This window comes from Octopus bimaculoides, chromosome 8, assembly GCF_046866305.1.
Source record: "Octopus bimaculoides isolate indiv1 chromosome 8, ASM4686630v1, whole genome shotgun sequence".
NCBI classification, from domain to species: Eukaryota; Metazoa; Mollusca; class Cephalopoda; order Octopoda; family Octopodidae; genus Octopus; species Octopus bimaculoides.
This window is the reverse complement of record NC_142935.1, coordinates 16,662,288-16,687,287: the sequence shown is the minus strand read 5'-3', so window position 1 is coordinate 16,687,287 and position 25,000 is coordinate 16,662,288. Positions and strand designations below refer to the sequence as shown.

Genomic DNA, 25,000 nt, shown 5'->3' with positions numbered 1-25,000 from the left:
TTTTTTATATAACATTCTAAATATTGAGAGAAAGTAGCATTTCTTTCTTTCTCTCTCGAAATTTAATTTATAAATAATCTTTAATTTGAATTTTTTTGTTCTTTCACTTTTTTTTTAACAAAATAATATATATATAATTCATTATATAAATAATTATTATATGCTTGTTTTTAGTCTTTTTTCCTTGTTTTGGTGACTTTTCATAGGGATTTTTTATCATATTTCTCATTCACATAGCTCTCAAATTCGATGATCTACATACTGTATTCTAATATACTCAATATGCTCGCACACACAAGGAGACTATGCACAAAACACAAGTTCATTCATTTAGCAAATCTTAATATCCTTACGAACATTCATTTGACTATGTTCACTACGTTGCGTAATGGGCAGACTTAACGCACATATTTTGGATACCATCAGATATCATTATGCATATATGTGTGTGAGTGTGCATGATGTACGTTTGCATGTATATATCTATATTTACGCATACAAAGACACATACAAAGACACATACACACACACAAACATGTATGTATATATGTATGTTTGTGTGGTCGTATGTTCGTGTGTTCATAACTTGAGTATTTAAAGAAAATATCCACCTGGGTTGAAATAAGTGTTTTGTTTTTGTTTTTTGTTTCTTGTTACGTATTTTTTTGGGGTTTTTTGTTATTAAATTACTTTTTCTTTTCTTTTCAATTTTTATAGAAGAATATAGATACGATATTGTAACCCATCCCTCTGTCTGTTTTACCCACTAAAAACAAAAATAAATATTTTGGCCAATTAAAATATCACAGGTTTTGTGCTTCTTAACTTTCATTCATTCATTTAAGTTACTGGTTTTCTGGATGGCGTGGAATGAATTTTATTAGAAGTGGTCTGTCTGGTGTCATAACTGTATTAAGTACTGGCTGAACATCTTCGTGGTTGTATTCCAATCGGAAATTCTGAATAATCTAGTCAAAAAAAAAAAAAGGAAAAGAATGAAATATATAACATGCCATTTTAATATATTTTGGGGGTTTTCTTCATTTCTTGGAAACTAGCTTGGGTAATCAAGAACGATTGAGGGGGGAAATAATAATAATAATAATAATAATAATGGTTTCAAATTTTGTCACAAGGGCAGCAATTTTTAGGAAGGTGTTAAACCGATTACATCGACCCCAGTGCTTAACTAGTACTTATTTGATCGATACGAAAAAATGAACAGCAAAGTCGACCTCAGTAGAATTTGAACTCAGATCATAAAGACGGACGAAATATCACTAAGCAATTTGCCTGGCTTGCTAACGATTCTGCCAAGTCGCCACCTTGATCTTAACTGATTGGAAATGTTATCATGTACATTGTTTTGCCTTGGTATAGAAGCTGGGCTACAGCAAATATTCTGCTCAATACCACAGATTTGCTTGTCAGTTGTTTGACCTTAACCAGTTGAGCATCTCCCTTAGTGGCTGATGATATGTGCATCTCTGATCACGAGCAGAAATAGTGGGGAAGCATCATAGCCATGTGTTGAGAGGAATCCTTTGGGGTTTGGATAATTCACCTTTGGAAACATGAGTGTTTGTTTCAACATCCTTAAACAAACCTTATTCAGGGACGTTTTGAGCAGGATGGGTTATTCGACCTCAAGAAAATTCTAACTCGGCTCCACCTGCGAGGTCATGTGCTGTTTATCTTGATATGAGATCAAGATGTCGCGCACATATGGTTGCGACTCATGTGCCTGGTGTACCCTTATCAGACGGGTAGTCATGATGGGTATAGTGGGCTTCGTATATTTTACCTCAGTATCACTTTGATGGCATGCACTGCTCTCTCAATCAATCAATAATAATAATAATAATAATCCTTTCTGCTATAGGCACAAAGCCTGGAATTTATGAGAAGTGGGATAGTTGATTATATCGACCCCAGTACTTGAGTGGTTCTTATTTTATCGACCCTGAAACGATAAAAGGTAAAGTCGACTTCGGCGGTATTTGAACTTAGAACGTAAGGACGCACGAAATGCTTCGAAGTATTTTGCCCGGCGTGCTAACGGTTCTGCCAGCTTGCCACCCTAATGAAGAGGGGGAATTTAGCGATAATATTTCAATTAATTTTCTTAAACTCATATATTTCTGCATTATATTGGAGATAATGCACATGAGTGATTAGTTACAGAAGTTTTGGTTCACGGCAGTAAACACCCCGCTGTTAGCAACAGTAGCAACAGGTTAGCATTGGGAAATTGACAGGTAATTCATCATACAGGGTGTCCACAAAGTCTGGGTACATGGAGTAAATAAAATCATAACATAAACAATTGAATATAAGAAATAATAATTTCTTAAAGTATGTGTTAATCCCCATGTGGGTACATGGAATAAATAAAATCATAACATAATTAAATATAAGAAATAATAATTTCTTAAAGTATGTGTTATTCCCCATGTACCTAGACTTTGTGGACACCCTGTATATTATTTTTTTATAAGTATTTCGAGTATATAACGAGTATATAATCTGATAGAATTAATTTGATTATTCAAAATATTTACCTTCGTCAAGAGAATAAAGATTTCTTGCTCAGCTATTCTTCGACCTGCAAAATTAAATAAACATACTTTTGAGAAGAATTATATTTCATAATTAAAAACCATAGGCACAAATATGAAAATATATAAGGTATTTTGGAAAGCCGATATATTTTATCAAATAATATTCAGAGTGACCATTAAGTTTGGACCAGTGGTTCTCAACCGGGACCCATGTAGGGTTTTTGGGGGTCCATGCAAGCAAAATAGTAAAATCGGGATCCAGAGTAGTATTTTAAGGATCCATGAAAAAGTTCTGCCTTAGATATTATTTATTGGTAGAAACAGCTAGGTTTGTTTCTCTAAAGTTTTACATGGTTTTATATGTTTCCGGACATTGCAACGTGTTCTCTCAGAGAGTTCTATTGCAAACCTATACAGGAAGGTGCAAGTATGTTTCCCAATCACATAGTTCTGGGTTCAGTCTAACTGCGTGGTACCTTGGGGAAGTGTCTTCTACCATAGATTCGACGTATATAAATGTGTGTGTGTATGTCTGTCTGTGTGTGTGTCTGTCTGTCTGTGTGTGTGTCTTTGTGTCTGTATTTGTCTCCCATTACAGCTTGACGACCGGTGTTGGTGTGTTTACATCCCCGTAACTTAGTGAATCGGCGAAAGAGATTGACAGAATAAGTACCAGGCTTAACAAAATAAATAAGTCCTGGTATCAATTCATTTGACTAAAAATTCTTCTAGGCGGTGCCCCAGCGAATTTTGGCACAAGGCCAGCATATGTATAAAATCATAATTATATATATATATATATATATATATATATATATATATATATATATATATATATATATATATATATATATATGTATATTACAAAGTAAATTTGGAGGTGGGGTTAGGGCATGAGTAAACTTGTCACGAAAAGAATCTGATCACAGTGAGACTAAAACTTTATCACTCAATGATTGACAAACCAGACACGTTTTATCATCTTGTCAAAGACTATTCTTGATTTGGATATATTTATGTAGAATAATTTTTATCTTCTTATCACTGTAAAAAAATGTATTTCGTGATCTTAATGTAAAATATTCTTGACTCCGTTGTGTCGACGCCGCCAGGCGAAGAAGTGGGAACTCCCAAGACATATGAATAGAGGTAGTCTGGCCGTGATAGGAGTGTTGAGTAGCAGTCGAGTAGCAGTTGTGTAGCGGTTGAGTAGAGATCATACGAAGGTGCTAGATAGCAGTAGCTTGAGGCATAACAGACTCATCACAGCGGAGACCTTACTTTTGAAAATCTTTTTAAATAAGCGAAACCGGTTAAGTTAATAAATACTTTTGAATGACTCCTGCATTTTCAGATTCATTTTCTGCAATTTCAGATTCTTTTACTCGTGCGGTAACCCCTATATATACGACAAGCCTTCTTTCAGTTTCCGTCTATCAAATCCACACACAAGTCTTTCGTCAACCTGATGTTATAGTAGAAGACACTTGCCGAAGGTGCAACGCAGTGGAATTGAACCCAGAGCCATATGATTAGGAGACAAGCTTCTTACCACACAGCCACACCTGCGACTATTGAAAATATGCATTCTTGCATATGTATCGAAATTTTACAGTCACCCTGTATTTATATTGGTTTCAAATTTTGGCACAAGGTCAACCATTTCAGGGCTGGAGTGGGGTTAAGTCGATTACATCGACCTCCAGTGCATAACTGGTACTTATTTTATCGATCCCGAAAGGATGAAAGGCAAAGTCGACCTCGGCGGATTTTGAACTCATATAAGCATTTTTCCCGGCATACTAATGATTCTGCCAGCTCGTCGCCCTCCCCTGCATTTTTATTGTTGTTGTTGTTGTTGTTGTTGGCACTCCGTCGCTTACGACGACCGAGGGTTCCAGTTGATCCGATCAACAGAACAGCCTGCTCGTGAAATTAACGTGCAAGTAGCTGAGCACTCCACAGACACGTGTACCCTTAACGTAGTTCTCGGGGATATTCAGCGTGACACAGTGTGACAAGGCTGACCCTTTGAATTACAGGCACAACAGAGAGAAAGTTGTGGTGAAAGAGTACAGCAGGGTTCGCCATCATCCCCTACCGGAGCCTCGTGGAGCTTTAGGTGTTTTCGCTCAATAAACACTCACAACGCCCGGTCTGGGAATCGAAACCGCGATCCTATGACCGCGAGCCCGCTGCCCCAACCACTGGGCCATTGCGCCTCCACGCATTTATATTAATACAGATATATTAATACAGATTTTCAGGCATTCAAGTTTAAATAGTTATTTATGATATTCAGATGTTTGAAATTAAAATGCTTTCAACCAAGTTAAACGCTATTTAATGTTCTGGTAAATACCAAATTCAATTTATTTATGTAGTCGGTGGGGGGGGGGTGATAGTGGAGAGGGTAACGGGGAGAGTGATGGCGGGGGTGGGGCTGGGTTTCTTCTTAATCTTAATTTGCTTCATCGTCTTTATCGTTTGAACTATTTAATTCATACATTCATGCATTTATACTTACTTTCATATACACGCATACACGCACACGCGTACAGTCACACATACACACACACACATACACCTACATATACATACAAACATACACATATGCGTGTGTGTGTGTGTGTGCGTGTGTGTGTGTGTGTGTAGAAAGACATATATTATAGATATACAGAAAGAGCGAAACAGAGAGAGAGAGGTGGGGAGAAGTTTGTACTTGGAAAAAAAAATTAATACGGAAATCTTAATATCACAACTTTGAAGGAAAATCGGAGACAGGAAACATCTTGTCAACAAATCCTAGAATTACTTACCAATGCACATCCGAGGTCCATGGCCCCATGTTAGATTGTAAAGGGCTTTGCCATTGTTGTCAGAACGATTACCGATCCATCTTTTAGGTCGAAATTCCAGTGGTTGTGGGAAAAGGTCACTGTTGCGTCCTAGACCATACACATTACACTGGACATGGGTCTGTTGATAAATAAATAAGTTAATTAACATTAGTTTCAGATTTTGGCACAAGGCCAGCAGTTTCGGAGGAGGGGGTACGTCCATTACACCGACCCCAGTATTCAACTGGTACTTATTTCATTGACCCAGGAAGGATGAAAAGCGAAGTCGACCTCGGTGGAATTTGAACTCAAAACGTAAAGACGGACGAAATGCCGCTAAGCATTTTAGCCGGCGTGCTAACAATTGTACCAGTTCGCCACCTTAATTGATTAATTAATGTTGGTTTCAAGTTTTGGCACAAGGCCAGCAATTTCAAGGAAATGGTAAGTCGATTATATCGACCCTAGTGCTCAACAGGAACTTATTTTATCAACCTTGATGGATGAAAGGCAAAGTCGACGTCGGTGGACGAAGAACGTGAAGACGAACGAAATACCGTTAAGCATTTTTATTGGCGCAGTAACGATTCTACTAGCCTACAACCCTAATTAATTAATCGATATTATAGATCTGTAGCATAGAAACAAGTTCACACATTTTAATATTGGGGATAATCGATTATATCAACTCTCAGTACTTGACTCATACTTTATAATATCGATCGCTGAATGATGATGACAAAGTCGATTGCGACGTGGATTTGAATTCACAATATAGAAATGTTCACTGGATCCTGTAAAGTATTTGACCCGCTGTTTTACAGATTTTGCCATCTTTATTTTAATCACTCATAAAATGGTCTAAAATTTACAGGCAAATGGAATTGTTAAGCTCCACATAATCGGAACTTTAACAACATTTGTCACGTAAAATAGTTTTAACAAAGAATAAAAACTGGTTCATATATTCAGATGAATAAGAATTTGTTTTACCCTGTCCAGACCGTCCAATCTTATCAAAGTTTATCTCAGTATACATTATATAATACGTCTTTCCACTATTTTTAAAAAGACGGTATGGTAAAATATGAGAAAGATTCAGCCTCTATTCCTAATAAGTCGTAAATCATGAGGGGTTCACTCGTTGTCTCGAACATTCGTATTGTTTTTTATTGCTTTTATTAAGATATCTTCAATTGAGTTTCGAAACTGTATCATATAATTATCTCGAAGTGGAATCAAACCATTATATCATTTTCCTATTTACAAATAGAGTTCGTTTCTAGAAAGAATGTTTTGGAATCAGATCGTTAAAGGTTTTATACTAACTCTGTCTTTTCGGGAAAAGACACCTGATTTAGTAAAGCCTATCCCTTTCCAAAACTATCAGAGCACAATCTATTATATATTATGCCCTGCGCTCATAGAGGTATGCTCTATCTCCACATGATATCTACTTACAGTAAGGCGGACTGAGTTGCTGAGACTTCAGTGCCTTTTTCAATAACACTAAATGAAATGAGTTAGCAACAACATATCAACTACCTATAACTTTCATTAGTAGGTTTAAAATCTTGTGAGGATAACCCAGGAAAGAAGAAATGAATACTCACATTTGCTGGAATATGGTAACCACATACTTCTATATCTTTGTTTGTAACTCGGCTGGTGGCGAAGGTGATGGGGTAAATCCTGTTGTTAGATACGCATAAAGACAGACAAATATTACTCTGTGTAATGTTAATAATGTTTGAAAAATATTTCAAGAGATTTAAAGATTCCTTTCTTCCATTTGCTTCCGCGTTCGCTTTCACCAAATTACATAAATCTTTTAAATATTCTTTTTTGCTATACAGCTTTACATTTGACCGATATTTGTCCTCATCTTGTTTGTTGTTAGCACAGCGTTTCGGCTGATGTCCTCTCCAGCCTTCATCAGGTGAACTGGGGGAATTTCGAACCTGGGTTCTCATTCCTAAGGTATTTTCCCGATGTTGTTATTATTATTATTATTATTATTATTATTATTATTATTATTATTATTATTATTCAGGTCACTGCCTTGAATCGAACTCGGAATCTTGGGGTTAGTTAGTAGCCCGCGCTAGGGCATATGGCATAGTGGTTAAGAGCGTGGGCTATTAACCCCAAGATTCCGAGTTCGATTCCAGGCAGTGACCTGAATAATAATAATAATAATAATAATAATAATAATAATAATAATAATAATAATAATAATAACATCGAAAAATACTTTAGGAATGGGAACCTAGGTTCTCACTAACACTGAAATTTCCCCCCAAGACACCTGATGAAGGCTGGAGAGGACATCAGCCGAAACGTTGTGTTAACAACAAACAAGATGAGGACAAATATCCGTCAATTGTAAAAAATGTAAAAAATGTACATAATTCTTCATCTCTTGAATATAGAACTGTAAAATACTTTAAACCTGACTTCGAGTATCTCATGATATAAACGTATTCTACACCTACGAAACTTTTTTAAATGTGAAGCTGAGTCATACACACACACACACACACACACACACACACACACACATACATATATATATAAACGCCATGCTTCTTTCAGTTTCCGTCTACCGAATCCACTCACAAGTCTTTGGTAGGCCCGAGGCTATAGTAGAAGACTCTTGCCCAAGGTACTACACTGTGGAACTGAACCCGGAATCTTGGGGTGGGAAACAAGCTTCTTAGCACATAAATTCATACATGCGAGTGTGTATATATATATTTATATATATATATATATATATATATATATATATATATATATATATATACATACATATATATACATACATATATATATATATATATATATATATATATATATATATATACACACATACACATACACATACACACTCATATAAATGATTGTGTGTGTGTATATGTGTATAAATTTGTGTGTTCCTCCCACTACACACACATGCACACACACATACACGCATGCATACATACGTACATAAATACACACAATAAATATTCCATCTATTTCTGCCACAAAAATGGCAAATGCAGATGTCAGCAAATATTTAGACTTGAGTGTTTCTCATGTTGCTAAGAAACTATACTGGCTCTTTTAAACTACTAAGTAGGCCTACTTCTAAATTGCTAAGTGGGTTCTAGAACGCCTTTTCCCCGTAAATACTACAGTTGTAAGATTTTAACATATTTTTCCCTACTTGTATATCGGCCGGTCTAATATTTAACCCTTTGCCTGTCCTGCTTGTCCATCTTTGCTTTCAAATTTTTAGCTAGCCCTCGTTTCTTACGATCTACGTAATAGAAAGCTTTCGTTTCGTAAGTTTCAAATTACTCAAATGATTGAAAAATTTGGAAATGTGTATCACGTATGGTGCATAGACACTAGGGAAATATGTCCAGTGCATTAGATGCGATACTAATTCACAGGCAAAATGTTAACCAGATCTCCTATGTTTAAGAAGCTAATTTTCATCTCGTCATTTTTATTATCATTTTTTAGGGATTAAACTGCGTTATCTAGCGTGTCCCTCCATCGACATTAGTGTGTGATTTGGGGGATATTTGTTTGCTATTTCTAGCAGAGCTAGCATCCACATAGACCCATCATTCTCTCTATTGCCAGGGATTATTCTTGTCTTTTGTTTGATATCATTTTAGGGCAGATTCGAATTTCTTCATAGACCCGACCGAAGCCAACTTTGTTTTCATCCCGCCGAATTTCAATGAAATAAAGTACTTGTAGCAGGCATCGAATAAATCGATTGGTCCCTCGTCCCTTGCCCCATATCGTTAACCTGTACGGTGTATACTTACATACATACATGCACACTCATATGTATATAACGCATAAATATACACATAAACATACATATGTATACATATACATACATACATACATACATACATACATACATACATACATACATACATACATACATACATACATACATACATACATGTACATATGTGTGGGGGCCCAAGGATGATAATGCTCCTTGCTTTCTTGTTTGAAAATGAATGAAGAAGAATATTTGTTTCATAATTTATATAATATTCTGCTTGTTCGTTCGCCTGTTGTACATTAGTTAGTTAGAGGTGGAGTGAGTGAGAGGTGGAGTAAGAGAGAGGGTGGGAGAAGTGGAGAAAGAAGAGAGGAAAAAGTAGAGAAATGTAATTAGTATTAATACACTTAAGCTTAATGTGTTACGTGGTCAGCTGAAGGTAGAAGCGAAGAATGAGAGAAAAAGACGACGAGGGAAAAAGAGGGAGAGAGAAGTATTAACGATGTGCGGTGGTGTAGGGAAGGAATACTTATTACCTGGTTAAAAGTTAGCAGAAGGGAAAAGTAGCGAGAGATGGACAGGAGAGGCAGTTATATTGAGAGAGAGAGAGAGAGAGAGAGAGAGAGAGAGAGAGAGAGAGAGAGAGAGAGAGAGAGAAAGAGAGGCAGATAGCGGTGGTGGTGTGTTGATATTGAAAGGTATTTTTTTTTTGTATTGAACTAATATTTTATAGCGACCATCTTATGTGCTATTTCTTTACTACCCACAAGGGGCTACACACAGAGGGGACAAACAAGGACAGACAAACGGATTAAGTCGATTATATCGACCCCAGTGCGTAACTGGTACTTATTTAATCGACCCCGAAAGGATGAAAGGCAAAGTCGACCTGTGCATAAGTGCAATTATTTATTGTCTGCTCGCTTAAAAAATTGATATTTGTTTGTAGGGATTAATTTAGCCTAAACTCTGGATTCACAAGAAACACGGTTGCAGGCTGCCTGAGAAAGGATGCGCCTGATATAGTGTACGGATCATAGAGGAACAGCGAGAAGATATAATAAAAAGAGGAAAAAGACAACATCGACGGAGACGTGAGGAAATGAATGTAGAAGAACGTCAAGAATATCTAAAGAAAGTTAAACTATGAAATCTATAAAAACGCCAATTATCCTTTCTTTCTTAAACAGGTCCACTTAATTTTTTCCATTCCGTGGAATTTCCACAAATCCAACTAGTAAAAGATATTTACCGAAGAGCTTCCTTGAGACAGGCTTTCACCAGTGGTATGTTGGCAAGTTTCGTGGATGTCAGTTCTTCTCCTGGGGTAACGACTTTACATACTTCTTTGTGTATCTCTTCTTGGACTTGTGGATTTTTAGCAAGACAAAACAACACCCAGACTATGGAGTTAGACGTCTGCAAGAAAATTCAATAGAATATATATATATATATATATATATATATATATATATATATATATATATATATATATATATATAAGTATATGTGTGTGTGTGTGTGTGTGTGTGTGTGTGTGTGTGTGTGTGAATAAAAATAAATATACAAAATAAAAAATAAAAAATATATACAAAAAAGGCTTTTGTATGATCGTGTATAGAGGAATATGTTACAGTCTGTTACAGTCTGCCTGATGAATGCCAATAAGCATGAAAATATGTACTCGCCTTTATATATTTGATTCTCTATATTTAATATTCAATATTTCATATATTCAATAAGACATTCAATACTTCATTTCATTTTACCATTTATATTATATTATATATTCCATATTCTATATCCCACATTAATTTCATAAGAATATAAATAAAACATAAAAAACAGAGTTGGAACTCTTTTAAATAATATGTGTGTGTGTGTGTGTGTGTGTGTGTGTGTGTGTGTGTGTGTGTGTGTGTGTGTGTGTGTGTGTGTGTGTGTGTGTGTGTGTGTGTGCGTGCGTGCGTGTGTGTATGTGTGTGTGTGTGTGTGTGTGTGTGTGTGTGTGTGTGTGTGTGTGTATTAAAAAGCTGTAAAAACTGTGAAATGTGCATTTGTCACTCTGGCGGTCGCTCCGGGGACGATTTTGTTTTGTCTAGTTCTGAAATATTTTGTGTTTTTTTAACACACTACGTCTATAGAGAGTTCTTTCTTTCTTTCTGACCTTTCGACGATATACATATGTTTAGCATGTCCTATGAATAAAGATCTTAATCTAGAACTGATTCTATTACATAATTTGAAGCAAGTATTTGTATGTGTGTATGTGTGTATGTGTGTATGTATATATGTATGTGTGTATATATTTGAGTAATAGTTGGTGAAATATTAATGATGAAGTTGACTTTAGTTGTATTGTGACTCATAAACGTAAAAGGCCATAACTATATAGTACAACATATTTTGTATGACAGCTTAACGTTTCTGTCAATCAACAACTCAAGTTCACTCGAAAGGAAATTGCTAGTTTAGATTCACAACACCCTACATTTATCTGTAGTTCATATATATATATATATATATATATATATATATATATATATATATATATATATATATATATATATATATATATATATATATATATATATAAAATTTAGATTCAAAGTGAATATGGTACTTAAGTTTTGGCACCAGAATTAAGTATGGTATTATCCATACAATTCGAAAATAAGGTGATTAAAATCAAAATAACCAACAAGGTTATCCAAAGTTAATGCAGTACGATCGTTTCATGTGACTCCACTTACTTAAGCAATGTGAACATTACATCAAATGTAAAATGCAGAGCAATCCTCAGCTGTACAAAGATATAGAAATTTACTGAAATTTCATTTCAACAGAAGGACATATTTTTGTAACTACATTTAAACTCTCCAAGTAGAAAGGAAGGATACAAAAAAATCATTTTGACTGAGGATTGCTCTGCATTTTACATTTGATGTAATGTTCACATTGCTTAAATAAATGGAGTCGCATGAAACGATCGTACTGCATTAACTTTGGATATCCTTGTTGCTTATTTTGATATATATATACATATATATATATATATATATATATATATATATATATATATATATAATTATGTATGTATGTATGTATATAAAGTAGGGTACTGGAATACCACTTGCTAGAAAAAGGAGCTAACACTCAAAATCCATAAATTTCTCACTATTAAGAAACACAAAATGTGAAATCAAGTGATACCAAAATGTCTGTTCTTGCTTTAAGGCCTATTTTTATTATATTCATTGCATTCACCGTGCGTATTTCTTAATTGTGAGAAACCAATTAATGGTCTCTGTTCTTTTGTTTTTTTCTGCAGAAAGGTATGTGGGAGAGGAAGTGGCCAGGTGCGAGCTCGTAATTCTACAAGGGAATTTGGTCACCTGTTCTTTTGACGTTTTAGACAAATGTCTTTGGGTCCTTATGTAACTGAGAGGTTGAAAACTCATAAACTCAAATCATTCAACGTCTGTAAATAGTGATAAAATGCAATAAGCAATAGAGAAATACTTACGGTTTCTACAGCTCCACTGAGAAGATCAACTGCAGATGAAGTAGCTTCACAAAGAGACAAGGATTTTTGGGTGAGTAAGTAGGATAGAAATTTAGAGGATTCTTCAGTATTGACATTGCCGTCTTCTATCTCTTTCTGTAGTTTGTTTATCTTCTAGCAACGAAATTCGAGAAAAAATACACATATATATATTGGGTGAGCCTATAGTGTGTGTCTGTGTGCATGCGTTTTACATTTCATACAGGATATGTATGCTGATAGATTTACGTGCAAGTATATCAAACTGCTTGATAGGAAAGAAATGTAAGCAATACATCATTCCACAATAGTAATACGCTAACGAGGTATTCTGTCGTACTGATATACAAAAATAAGAAATAAATATGTAATCTAAACAAAGTATATAGCATGCCTCCTATGCCTTCGTGTAACATAATGTGGCTTGTGTGCCTTCAAGTATCCATATTCCGTGTTGAAACGTAAACTTGTAGCACAAGGAACGATCGCATCTCATTATCCAAAGAAAATTACCCCATTTTGTCAAGTAAATTTTAAATTAAATATCTACGATGACTATATTTCTATATGAACAAAAATTTCTGCGTTAGATGCTTTCTCAAGATATTAACCAGATCATTGCCCTACCTGAAGAAACAGCGTCGATTAAAAAATTGAAACACAGAGGGAATGTCTCTTCGCTATTTTGTTCATACATCAACTCAATCAGGATTGACCCAGGGTTAAGCAATAACATGTGAAATATTTATAACTTACTCTCTCGACAAAAGTTTTTCCTATGTTCATCACATTATCTGCAAAATTCACGAACTGATTCCACTGTTTGGTAGGGAATATTTTATAAATGGGAGCGTTGTACATCAAGGGCTGCATCAGTTTGAAATAGCCGACCAGGTTAGCGATGAAATCCAAAGCTAATTTTGGTGGTTCTGGGTCCAGACAGCCGATTCTTTCCTCAAAAAGTACCGTACCGACAGCTATAGTAAAAACAATAGTCATTCTTTTAATTTATCACACCACCACTCAATATTCATTCATACAATAAGTGTGTGTGTATGTGTGTGTGTGTGTGTGTGTGTGTGTGTGTGTGTGTGTGTGTGTGTGTGTGTGTGTGTGTGTGTGTGTGTGTGTGTGTGTGTGTGTGTATGCATAAGCATGTAGCCGTTCTAGTATCTAGGAATTACGCTTAAACCATAGTTTGCTAATGTCTATATTTATCACTGTAACACTAAAGATCAGGCTCATTGCCCTACTCTGTTTCGCATTTTGTTAATGTTTATTAATTAAAATCTTTAGGTGTCCTGACCCTGTCATTTTTTAAAACCACAATTAGTTATTTATACAATAATTGAATTGATCCACACACTTCACTATTTGAATAAGTTGCTGTATGTGTATATAGATAACGACAGACGTAAGTGGTAACATTTAGAATCATAGAAATAACTGAACTAGGAAAAGCAATGCCCCGAACATCGTTATTATGTTTAAAAAATCAATCCAACACCTTTCTTTAGCAGGAACGACGGCTACCCATCCTCTGCTTGGTCAGTGTAGTGAAAAGTGTTTTGTGATGGACTCATCTGAAAGGCTTGAAAACAGGTATTTTCCTTTCTAGTCAAGCTCTCATAAACTTCTTCAAGTACCACTAGAAGAGACTGGTCAGAGTTGAGAGGGAGATTCTGCTTTCTTGAGTGTTTAACAGAAGTTAGATCACGGATGAAGCTGAATGGGTCTACTCTGAGTATATTCGTCTAAAGAGGGAGAAAGAAGCTGGAAAGGGAGTGCTTTTGATGTCTTGGATACTGCAGAGTAAACATAGCCTTTGTATTGGATTTTACCTCGAATTACCCAAGCTACTTTTCTTATTCCCAGCCTATATGTAGGGTTTTTTCCCCACGAATTACCCAAACTAATTTTTCCCAATTAGAATGTTTTCGTTTTTGCAATTTTATTGCTGTTCGTTGTCTTTGTTAATTTTTCTTTTACACGTAGAAAACCCAACATTTTTTTTTATGTATGCTTATTTCACCCTTGTTTTGTTTTCACTAACTTGGGTCCCAATGGCCCATAAAATAAATCATCATCATCGTCTCCCTGGTAGTTATCGCCGTCATCGTCGTTGTCGTAGTTATTCTGTAGTCTCTTTTTTTATTGCGTTCATTCACTTCATTACCAAAGCAGTTCTGTGTGCCTCGGGTTTATACACCATTTTGTCTTGGTTTTCTGGTTTCTATCGCAGTGAAAGCATCGATGTAGCATACGCGTATTTTGCCTTCTAATGCTATTTTGTGTATGTGGTACATACACAAAAGGCCTGGAGTCCTGGTTGCTTTGTCTGCATGTTTGTTTGCATGTTATATATATATATATTTGAACTGATGCTCATGTTTGCACATTCAATACAGTAGAAGAAATTAAAAAGTAAAAAGCAAAAGCGGTCATAAATGACTGATCGGTACTTCTAGTGTAAATCCTTCTCAAAATACTATAAAATTGACTGTTTCTGTTGTCAGCACGGACATTCTGCTCCAGCCTGGTCATACAGAAGATGAAGCTGATTCTGATTGAGAATTAAGTTAAGGGTACAAGTATCTGTGAAATAGGCAGCTATTTACTAATTCGTAAAATCGATAAAGTGAGAAATTCATATTTCTTCTATCAACTTTTTCTTGAAGAAGGGCTGTCAGAAGCGTTGGATTTCCCATTCCCCACGGCACAATGCACTTATTTTTTATTATCGATTTTACGAAATAGTCCAAGTCTTGCAGACGCAGACTAAAACCGGTCTCTGTGTTTGATCATATATATGTTAACTAATGAAATGAGCAAAGTGCTCAGTTGGTTAAATAACTGGAATATTTGTCGTCAAATAATCCCATTATTTATTCAACTACTTAATTTAACTTTTAGATATTGAGACGTTGCAAATTCGGTGCAGATAAAAAAAAAATTATAGTCCAGGGCGGCGCGTTGGCGAGACTGTTAAAGGGTCAAACGAAATGGCTTGTGGTATCTGTACCGGGTCCCTGCATTCTGAGTTCAAATTTCGCCTAATCACCGAATAGCGGTGACTCGTCTGTCAGAAGTTGAGACTGACTGATAGTAACAGCAATTTGAGAAACCAATGAAAACAAAGTCTCCTTGGTTCGACCGCCACCACAACCAACTACCACTTCTTGGGAGCTGTTACACGATCGCTCAGTCGGCAACCAAATTCCCTCAATTCACACCACCTTGTCCTTAAAATGGGCACATTGGTTACTACAGTCCTAAACAAAATGTCAGGATGGTTATAGAATAAGCCCCTTTAATCAGCGATCTTCTCAGTCAGTGCTGACTTGAAACTAAATAACAACCAGCATTACATGAAGCTCTTTTAGCATTCTCACCATCATCATCAACACCTATTACTTCTACCTATGAAGTTACGTAATACTTACACTCCATAGACCACTTGAAAATTTCATGTTCTAAATTATGCACTTCTCCACTTTCCGACTGTTGTAACAAGTCAAGTCTGGTGATGAAATCATTGGCAACTGCGTCCATCGCTGAACAATGCTGCTGTATCTCTTTACTGAGAAGAAGTTTTCGGCTCAGCACTGATCTGTATTTGTGCCATTCTTCGCCTTGCCTACAACATACATAGATAAATGGTTGATTTTAAAAACAACTCCAAAGATTTCGATGATCTTTTTTTTTTTTCTTTTAGTCAGCAGAGTTGACTAGAGCAACGTAATATATACATATAAACATATACATTCTAAGCATTAGAAAAACGGTTGAAATACAGCGATTTTCAATACATAGTAGAAACCATCTCATTTCTTAAAGTTCTCTAAAAGAACAGGAACAGTACACTACTTCCCTTCTGCATAAGCCGGACAAATTTTGAACAGCATAAAAGCCATTATTCTAATAAAAGGCAAAATGGTAGTCATTAGAGCGATGAATAGAGAATGTATCACAGAATCTATATCGAATCTCCATGTTCTGAGTTCAAATCCTGCCAAAGTCAACTTTAGGGATTGATAAAAAAAATTCAGTCCGGAGCATTGAATTGGTGGAAGTGTGATAGAATCGAACCAGATACATTGCAGTATTCGTTTCTGCCCTAGACGCTTAGAATTCAAATTCTGTCATGACTTGCTTGGATAGTAAACTTAACCTGCCATCCAGTTTAACACCGCTTCCTGGCACCTTGCACCTCTATGTTGCAAATATTCGGACCAAGTCTGCAGTTCGAATATAACTTCTTTCCTCACTCACACCAGAATCGGGGGCTTTCTAAAGGATTATGGGTACTACCTTCTTTCCATGTTGTCCAAACAAAACAAATAATTCATCCAGTAATCTCAGCTATTTTATCTGACTACAAGGGATAAAACAAAAGATGCATTTTAAAGAATAACCTATTTACAATCGCAGAGATATTCCAGGAATGTACTCAAATAGGTTAGAGAGAAGAAAATGATGTTTACGAAGTCAGAGTTTGTTTCTCTGTGCGGTGTCCACTTCGCAGTCTATCTCTTTCTTCTTAGAGGTTAATAAGATATGTATAAATACTAACAAGATAGAATGAACTGCGATAGACTAAAAAATCCTTTCCTTAGGAGACTACCTGGATATTAAATAAAATCCAAAGTCAGAAGCAAACCAGTAAAAGTCCGTGTGATTGCTTAAATAAATCTATTTATAGTAACTACATTTATTTAAGCCACTATACTGTCTTGAAGATTATCTAAGGAGATCCCTTCTTGCTTAATATAATTAAGACTGGATTTAGGCTAATATCCATTTAGAAATTATTTCAAGGATTAAGCACGCGATTACCACATATATTTATGTACAATGCAAGAACCTTAATGCAAAACAGTAAGATTAAATAAGCGTATAAGATATTTACACAATATATACAAATATACGTATTGACACTATACTTCGTGTGGAAAAAAATAAGAGGACGAAATATTTTATCGATTTTTTGGTACAGAAGCGGGAGCTCATATTATATTCAAGACAGCATTATATTCGAGTAAATAGATAAGTAATGAACTAAATAAATTTTCTTACGAGTTGATTAATCCAAGATCAACTCCTCGTTGATGACGGTGGTACATCATTGGTTCCATTTCTCGTCGATGTGGGAAGCGGCCTTCAGCTTTGATAACTTTGCTATATTCATCTAGATCACTTATTACTACTGTTTTTACTGTTGTGATCTGTTCTCGAAATATTGGACCATATTCTAGTGCTCTTTTGTTGTAAGCCTGAACGAAAAAATAAGATGAAATCATATTAACTCAAGGTATACATTTTTGCTTTCTATTCGTTGGACACAGCAGTTATAATGTTGTTTAGATTCGTTCAGACGAATTTAAACTATCAATGTATAATAATTTAAATTGTTCTAAGTTAATACGTTGCATGGAAAATGTGAACCTCAACAAGAAGTCTAGAATGTTCTGGCAGAAAAGTAAAGGGAGAAATAGAATCACACAGGAATACAGACATTTTAAAAAAGCAGGAAGAAAGAGACGGAGATAGAACGGCACATTAAAGTTAGACATAAAGTTAGGCAACCGCATTCCATCTTTGTGTAGTACGTGTAAAAGACGTTGTTGATGATGATGATGATTATGACGACGACGACGACGACAACAACATGATCATGATCATCAACATCATGATGTTTATGATGACGATGATGACAAAGATGATGACGATGATGACAACAATGAAGACGACAGTGCAAACGCCGCAACCGTGCCGAATTTGCCATAAATTTCAAACTCACCTCAAACATTTTTGTGAAGGACAAACCATCTTTCTTGAAATAATCGAGAAGCGTTCCTAAGATTGGTAACCCTTTAGGTCCAGGTATCTCTTCAAATGGACGTCCAATCAAATTTGTGCTCGCTCGCTCTTCCGAAGCATATGTCTTGAGAACGTTCAAAGTTTTCCTCATAGGACATTCCTGTAGCACAAAAAATAAAAAATATATATACACACACACACATACATGTATATAACAATTGCTTCTTAAAAAAAATAACCAATCCACTCTTCGTCTCAAATATTTGCATTTTTTCCCCTTTGATTTGAAATGAGGATATTTATTACATATTATTTTGCGTTTCTTAATTTTTCTTATTTTCTCTTTTATTTTGAGAATTCTTCGTTAATTGTTTTTAAATGAGTATGAAAGAGATACAGACCCTCACACTTGGCCCGTCTCAGGTTCTTCAGCCACCTAAGCCCCTCACCTTGAGAAACATCCAGAATGTTCTACTGTAAGGGGAGAGAGGGTTACTCCAGCACCCAGCTTGTAATCATTCACAGCTGAGTGAGATGAAATGCCTTAAGGACGCAATTCCCTACCTGATACAGCAATTATATCCACGATCCTATGAACCCAAGCGAAACACCTTAACCACTGGCCTCATAAATATACCCCATAATATCGTTATTTTTATTGAATTGTGATACAGCTGAACCGGTTTTCTTTTAATATTTGTAACATGAAACCTCGGATTCAAAGGCGATCGTTAGTAATAAATACTGTCATAAGAAAACTAGACAGACATTTTAGACAGATAAGGATCGACATATACAACCTAGATTCTGAGAGGACGAGTCGACAGAAATATCATTGTGACTTTTGAAAGAAAATGTGTATATATTACTGTAATCTGAGTATTCATGTTCCTGTATGCGTGTGGATATGTGTGTACGCCTATCTATGCGAGTGCGTGTGTGTATGAATGAACATACACACGCATATGTATACATGCATATATATTTGTGTGTAAGATATATACATATATATATATATATATATATATATATATATATATATATATGTATGTATATATATATATATATATATATATATATATATATATATACGTACATATATATATATACACATACATATATACTTATATATATATATATATATATATATATACACATACATACACACATACAAATATATATATAATATATATGTATATATATACACATATATATATATATATATACATATATACATACATATGTACATATATATATATATACATACATATATCTACATATATATACATACATATATATACACGTATATACATACATATATATATATATATATATATATATATATATACATAAATATATATACACACACACACACACACATACATATATATATATATATACATTGGAATTTAAATACTAACCTCTATAGTGATTTATTGTTTCAAGAAAACATTCAATCTGAATTACTTGTAATTTTTACGATTATAGATAACAACTTGGACTGTAATATCTGAGCTCGAGTCAGGCGCGTGTGAAAGATGTAGAGAGAACGTTCGCTAGGAATGATATTTTTGGACACAGGACAACTATAAGGCGACCGCCAGACGCTGAACGAAAGTAAATGAACTGCGACCATGCTTAATAAAAGGAGCCTTAGTTATTGACATACTTGAAGTCAGTAGTGGCAGAAATTAAATCAGCTTGCAAATACAAAAACACGTTCACTTTACTAAATTTTGTACTCGGGTTAAGCCCAAAGAGCCCGAGTACCGGAGACGCCACTGATATATATATATATATATATATATATATATATATATATATATATATATATATATACATATTTATATAAAGGGCATTATTACAGAAAAATAATAACGCCACACAGTGGACTTCTCAAAAGTCATGGGTACCCAGGAGCAACCCGGAAGTATTCCCGCTTCTTTGATGAAGATATATGCAGATAAACTTCATTCCCTTTACTCTGTCGGATACGTAGTGTGTTCGTTTTTGGTGAGGTGAGAATTCTGTTTATTTATATATTTTTGGGGGACAATACTGTGCTGATGAACGAAATCTAGATTCATTCTAGTAATCGCGAAATCGGTTGATACACAGTTAAGTTTATTTAAAAGAAAGTTGGTCGTCTTCTGTTGGTTGTTTTTCCTCGCATTAGGTACTAAATGTGGTTATTTTGAGAAGTCCACTGTGTGGCGTTATTATTTTTCTGTAATAATGCCCTTTATATAAATATAAACGAATAATTATATTCTTGGGAATAGAAATTTCCCTTATGAATTTTTTTACACACTGGCTTCTTGATAAAATTCTTGTAAAAGAGTTTTATCCCTTTTTGAATTTATGTATCATATACATATATATATATATATATATATATATATATATATATATATATATATATGTATATGTATGTATGTATGTATGTATGTATGTTATCAATCAGTTTCATTTCTGTATTTCTTGTCAATAGAAAAAGAGCCGGACTCTAACATAGATTCAAGGCTCCTTCATTGGAACTTTAATCAACATCATCTAGGTATTTGTGCATATGTGTGTGTGTGCAGTGTTTGGTGTTAGTGTATGCGCAGATTTGCATGTTTGTTTTATGGATGCGTTTTTATGTATATATTTTCATGTCTAGATGCATGCATATGTATTTATGTGCTAAATTTTTGGAAAGTTTTACATATCTTTACAGTTCCATTGATGGCTTGAATCTGTAGTCTCCTAATCAGCCTTTTTCTTTCAGATTTTGAGAACCCTAATTTTTCCAGGTTTTTGTTGAGGCAGTTCGTTACATATCCCAATGCCCCAACAATCACTGGTATGAATCTGAACTTGTAGTCTGGGTGGAGTATCTGCATATTTCTCAGTAGCTCGGCGCAGTTGTTCACTTTTTCTCTAATCTTTAGTGTGATGTTGACATCCGCAGGACAGCTGATTTCTACTACTGTACACAGTTTCTCTTCTCTGACCCAGATTACTATATCCGGTCTATTATGTCTGCATTTTATTGATGTTTTTATTGTATGTATGTATGTATGTATGTATGATTATGTACATTTTTGTTTTATGTCAATGTATAATAAAAACAATTTCACTGATAGATAACTCAATACATTGAGTACATTTGTGTTATTCTTCAACACTATTCTTGTTAAAGAATAATTCATATATATACACACACACACATACACGCACTCACGCACGCACGCACGCGCGCACACACACACACACACACACACACACACACACACACACATACAGGCGCGACTGTGTGGTAAGAAGCTTGCTTCCCAACCACCTGGTTCCGGGTTCAGTCCCACTATGTGGCACCTTGGACAAGTGTCTTCTACTATAGCCTCGGGCTGACCAAGGTTTGTGAGTGGATTTGGTGGACGGAAATTAAAAGAAGCCTGTCGTGTGTGTGTGCGTGTTTGTCTCCCCCGCCATCGCTTGACAATCGATGCTGGTGCGTTTATGTCCCCCGTAACTTAGCGGTTCGGCAAAGTGTCCGATAAAATAAGTACTAGACTCACAAAGAATAAGTCCTGGGGTAGAAACTAGTGTTAATCTGTCAAATGACACTGGGGGGGGGGGGGGTAAACTGTGTAAAATCAAACAGGAATACATTAGTAGAGAGAAAACTACTTGATTATAAAGTATTTTTGTTCTGGAGCGTTTCATCAACTTGAATGAACTTTTACTTATATTTGTCATGGCTAGAAGTTATGATGCCCGGCCTGTATTGCATTAATTACTTCTTGTCAACATGTTGCTGATCAATGTTTTATCATCGCATGCAAAGTGGGGCAAATTAATCTTAAAATATATCACAAAATGTAGATTTGAGGGCTGATCTCCATAAATATGAATTTAAAATATAAATTATGGGTTACATAGATACATGTAGCTGGTACTTCATCAGCATCAACTGAGTCACAAGCTCAGTCACGTGTGTGTGTGTGTGTGTGTGTGTGTGTGTGTGTGTGTGTGTGTGTGTGTGTGTGGGTGGGTGTGGGTGCGTATGGCAATGTAGGTGCTATCCTGCACTATCAGTCACAATTAGTGACAATTGAACATTTCCTTTTTGGTTTTACATTGTTTATAGCCGCCGCGTTCATACACACATAATTTTTCCCGTCTGGCCGTTTAGCCTTTTCCGTTTGCTTTCCTGTCTTGTTTTTTGTCCGCCACTACATTCCTCCATGGCAAGGTTTAATTTGTGTATACAAATTTAATTTGCGGTCCATGGGAAGAGCCGTTTTAACGATGCGTCCTACCCAGCTCTTCGAAACGCCGGTGTTAAAACGGGGGTAGCTGATGAAGGAAAATGTTCTCTATGTGGCTTATGTGTTTTCTTGTCTACGTTTTGTTTGCAATGTCCTGTACCCAGATATGCACCTATACATACAGGTGGATGTCGGTATGCACATACCTGTACATATATATGCATATACTCATTTACTATTTGTGTGTGTATATATATATATATATATATATATATATATATATATATATATATATATATTCATATATATATATATAAATATATGTGTGCCTGTATGTATGTATGTATGTATGTATGTATGTATGTATGTATGTATGTATGTATGTATGTATGTATGTATGCATGCCATTGTTCAATTTTATTTCAAGATCTCTTGCCAATAGAGAGAGTCGGTTTCTAACCAAAATGCAAGGCTCCGTTGGAATTTCAACATCAACGACTCTGTATTATATGTCCTGTGCAAAATATCCGATAAGCTAAACCTTTCCTAGGTGGGCAAGGAACAAAATATATGTATGATTTAAAAAGTGAAAATGCTTAATGTCACTGCAATTGTTTCGATTCCCCACTGGAAACGCCATTTCTTGCTATTTCATAACGCTTCCTTGCCTTATTCTACAAATATCTTGATTCATAACCACTTTTGGAAGCCATTTACTAGTATTTTCTCTGTTGAGTCACGTGCCTCTCTCTATATAAGGTGTTGCTCTAAAATTTTTGAACCTGTTTATGTTCCCTTTCACCGTGATTTCAACTTATGGTTGTATGTGTCACTTCATGTTAGTCTCAAAACTCTTTGAACATCCCTCATAACTATGACGTCACGCAGTTTCTACGAATTTAAGTAGATAGGAACTTTTTTCTTTTTTTTTTTTTTACTTTTCGGTAACACTTGAAAATATAAATGAAAGAATGTTTTAAAAAATAAAAGAAATCAAACTAACCGTTATAAATGTGTCGTCAAGCTCTGCTACCCGTTGTTTTCCTGTGGCTGACGTAGCTATCTTGCGCATGTTTACGCAAGATATACTCTTGTTATAAACCTGCTGTGTCAATCTTCGAAAAGTGGCCATTTTTCTTTGTTTTACTTTTACTGAAATCGAACAAAAAAAGGACGATATAAACACAATTATTTAAGAATAAGCGAAAAACCCAATTGCTGATTTTCTTCGATACCTAACTTGAAATGCTTGTCAGGATTCCAAATACGAAGGCTGATATTCTAGATAGTTTTGCACATTACAGTGGGAATACTTTGTGTATGTTAACCACATCTCCATAGCTTATTTTCCTTTGTTTCTTGTTTGTAAAACGCAACGTCTCGAATCGTTTAGTCTCCATTCGTCATCATATAGCCGTATATTTAAGCATGGTTTAAATACACTTATGTATTGGTCTATGACACAATGAATAACATAAAAGTATTGACAACCAAACTCAGTAAACGCAATGATTTATTTTACGAAGGAACAAGGTATAATTTTAAAGAAGCTTCAAGCAAAAAAAAGTAAAAGACAATTCTATATAAAATCAGCTAATTATGGAATCTAAACATAAGCGCATGACATGGTAATAATAACAGATAACGATATCTTCGTTCGCGGTTCGATACTTAGTATCCATGTATGTATGTATGTATGTATGTTGATAGATAGATACCAAGATATATATATATATATATATATATATATATTACATATAATCATACACATATACATAGGAATATATTATATATATTTGCATATGATATAATGGTTACAAATTTTGGCACAAGGCCAGCAATTTCGGAGGAGGGTCCGATTACATCATCCAATGCTCAACAGGTACTTACTTTATCGACCCTGAAAGGATGAAAGACAAAGTCGACCTCGGTATACAGACGAAATACCGGTAAGCATTTTTGCCCGACGTGCTAACGTTTCTGTCCGCTCACCGTTTATTTATATGTATATTATTTGTTTTTATATTAAGGTGGAACAAAAGTAATTTTACATCAAATTAAAGGATCGTAATACTTTTTACATAATACATATTTATTATTTTTAAAAGGAATAGTATTGAGAGTGACTGCGAAGTTTTTTTCTGCCTGCTAAACCATCATCAGAGTAATTGTACAAGCTGAAACTT

The 25,000-nt window shown here is 35.1% G+C and overlaps 1 protein-coding gene across 1 annotated transcript in view; it reads right to left on the bottom strand.

Moving 5' to 3' along the window:
- Positions 1–628: 628 nt before the first annotated feature.
- Positions 629–25,000, bottom strand: part of LOC106867494 (cytochrome P450 10) — a 28,499-nt gene continuing 4,127 nt past the window's right edge. The window contains exons 2-12 of the mRNA XM_089356138.1: positions 23,818–23,966; positions 18,542–18,721; positions 17,818–18,014; positions 16,185–16,378; positions 13,498–13,718; positions 12,724–12,876; positions 10,450–10,616; positions 7,015–7,093; positions 5,381–5,540; positions 2,562–2,605; positions 629–968 (exon numbers count right to left, since the gene is read on the bottom strand). Of these exons, the coding sequence (XP_089212264.1) occupies positions 846–968; positions 2,562–2,605; positions 5,381–5,540; positions 7,015–7,093; positions 10,450–10,616; positions 12,724–12,876; positions 13,498–13,718; positions 16,185–16,378; positions 17,818–18,014; positions 18,542–18,721; positions 23,818–23,946 (1,647 nt within the window). The 5' untranslated portion in view covers positions 23,947–23,966 and the 3' untranslated portion in view covers positions 629–845. The remainder of the gene's footprint in view (positions 969–2,561; positions 2,606–5,380; positions 5,541–7,014; positions 7,094–10,449; positions 10,617–12,723; positions 12,877–13,497; positions 13,719–16,184; positions 16,379–17,817; positions 18,015–18,541; positions 18,722–23,817; positions 23,967–25,000) is intronic.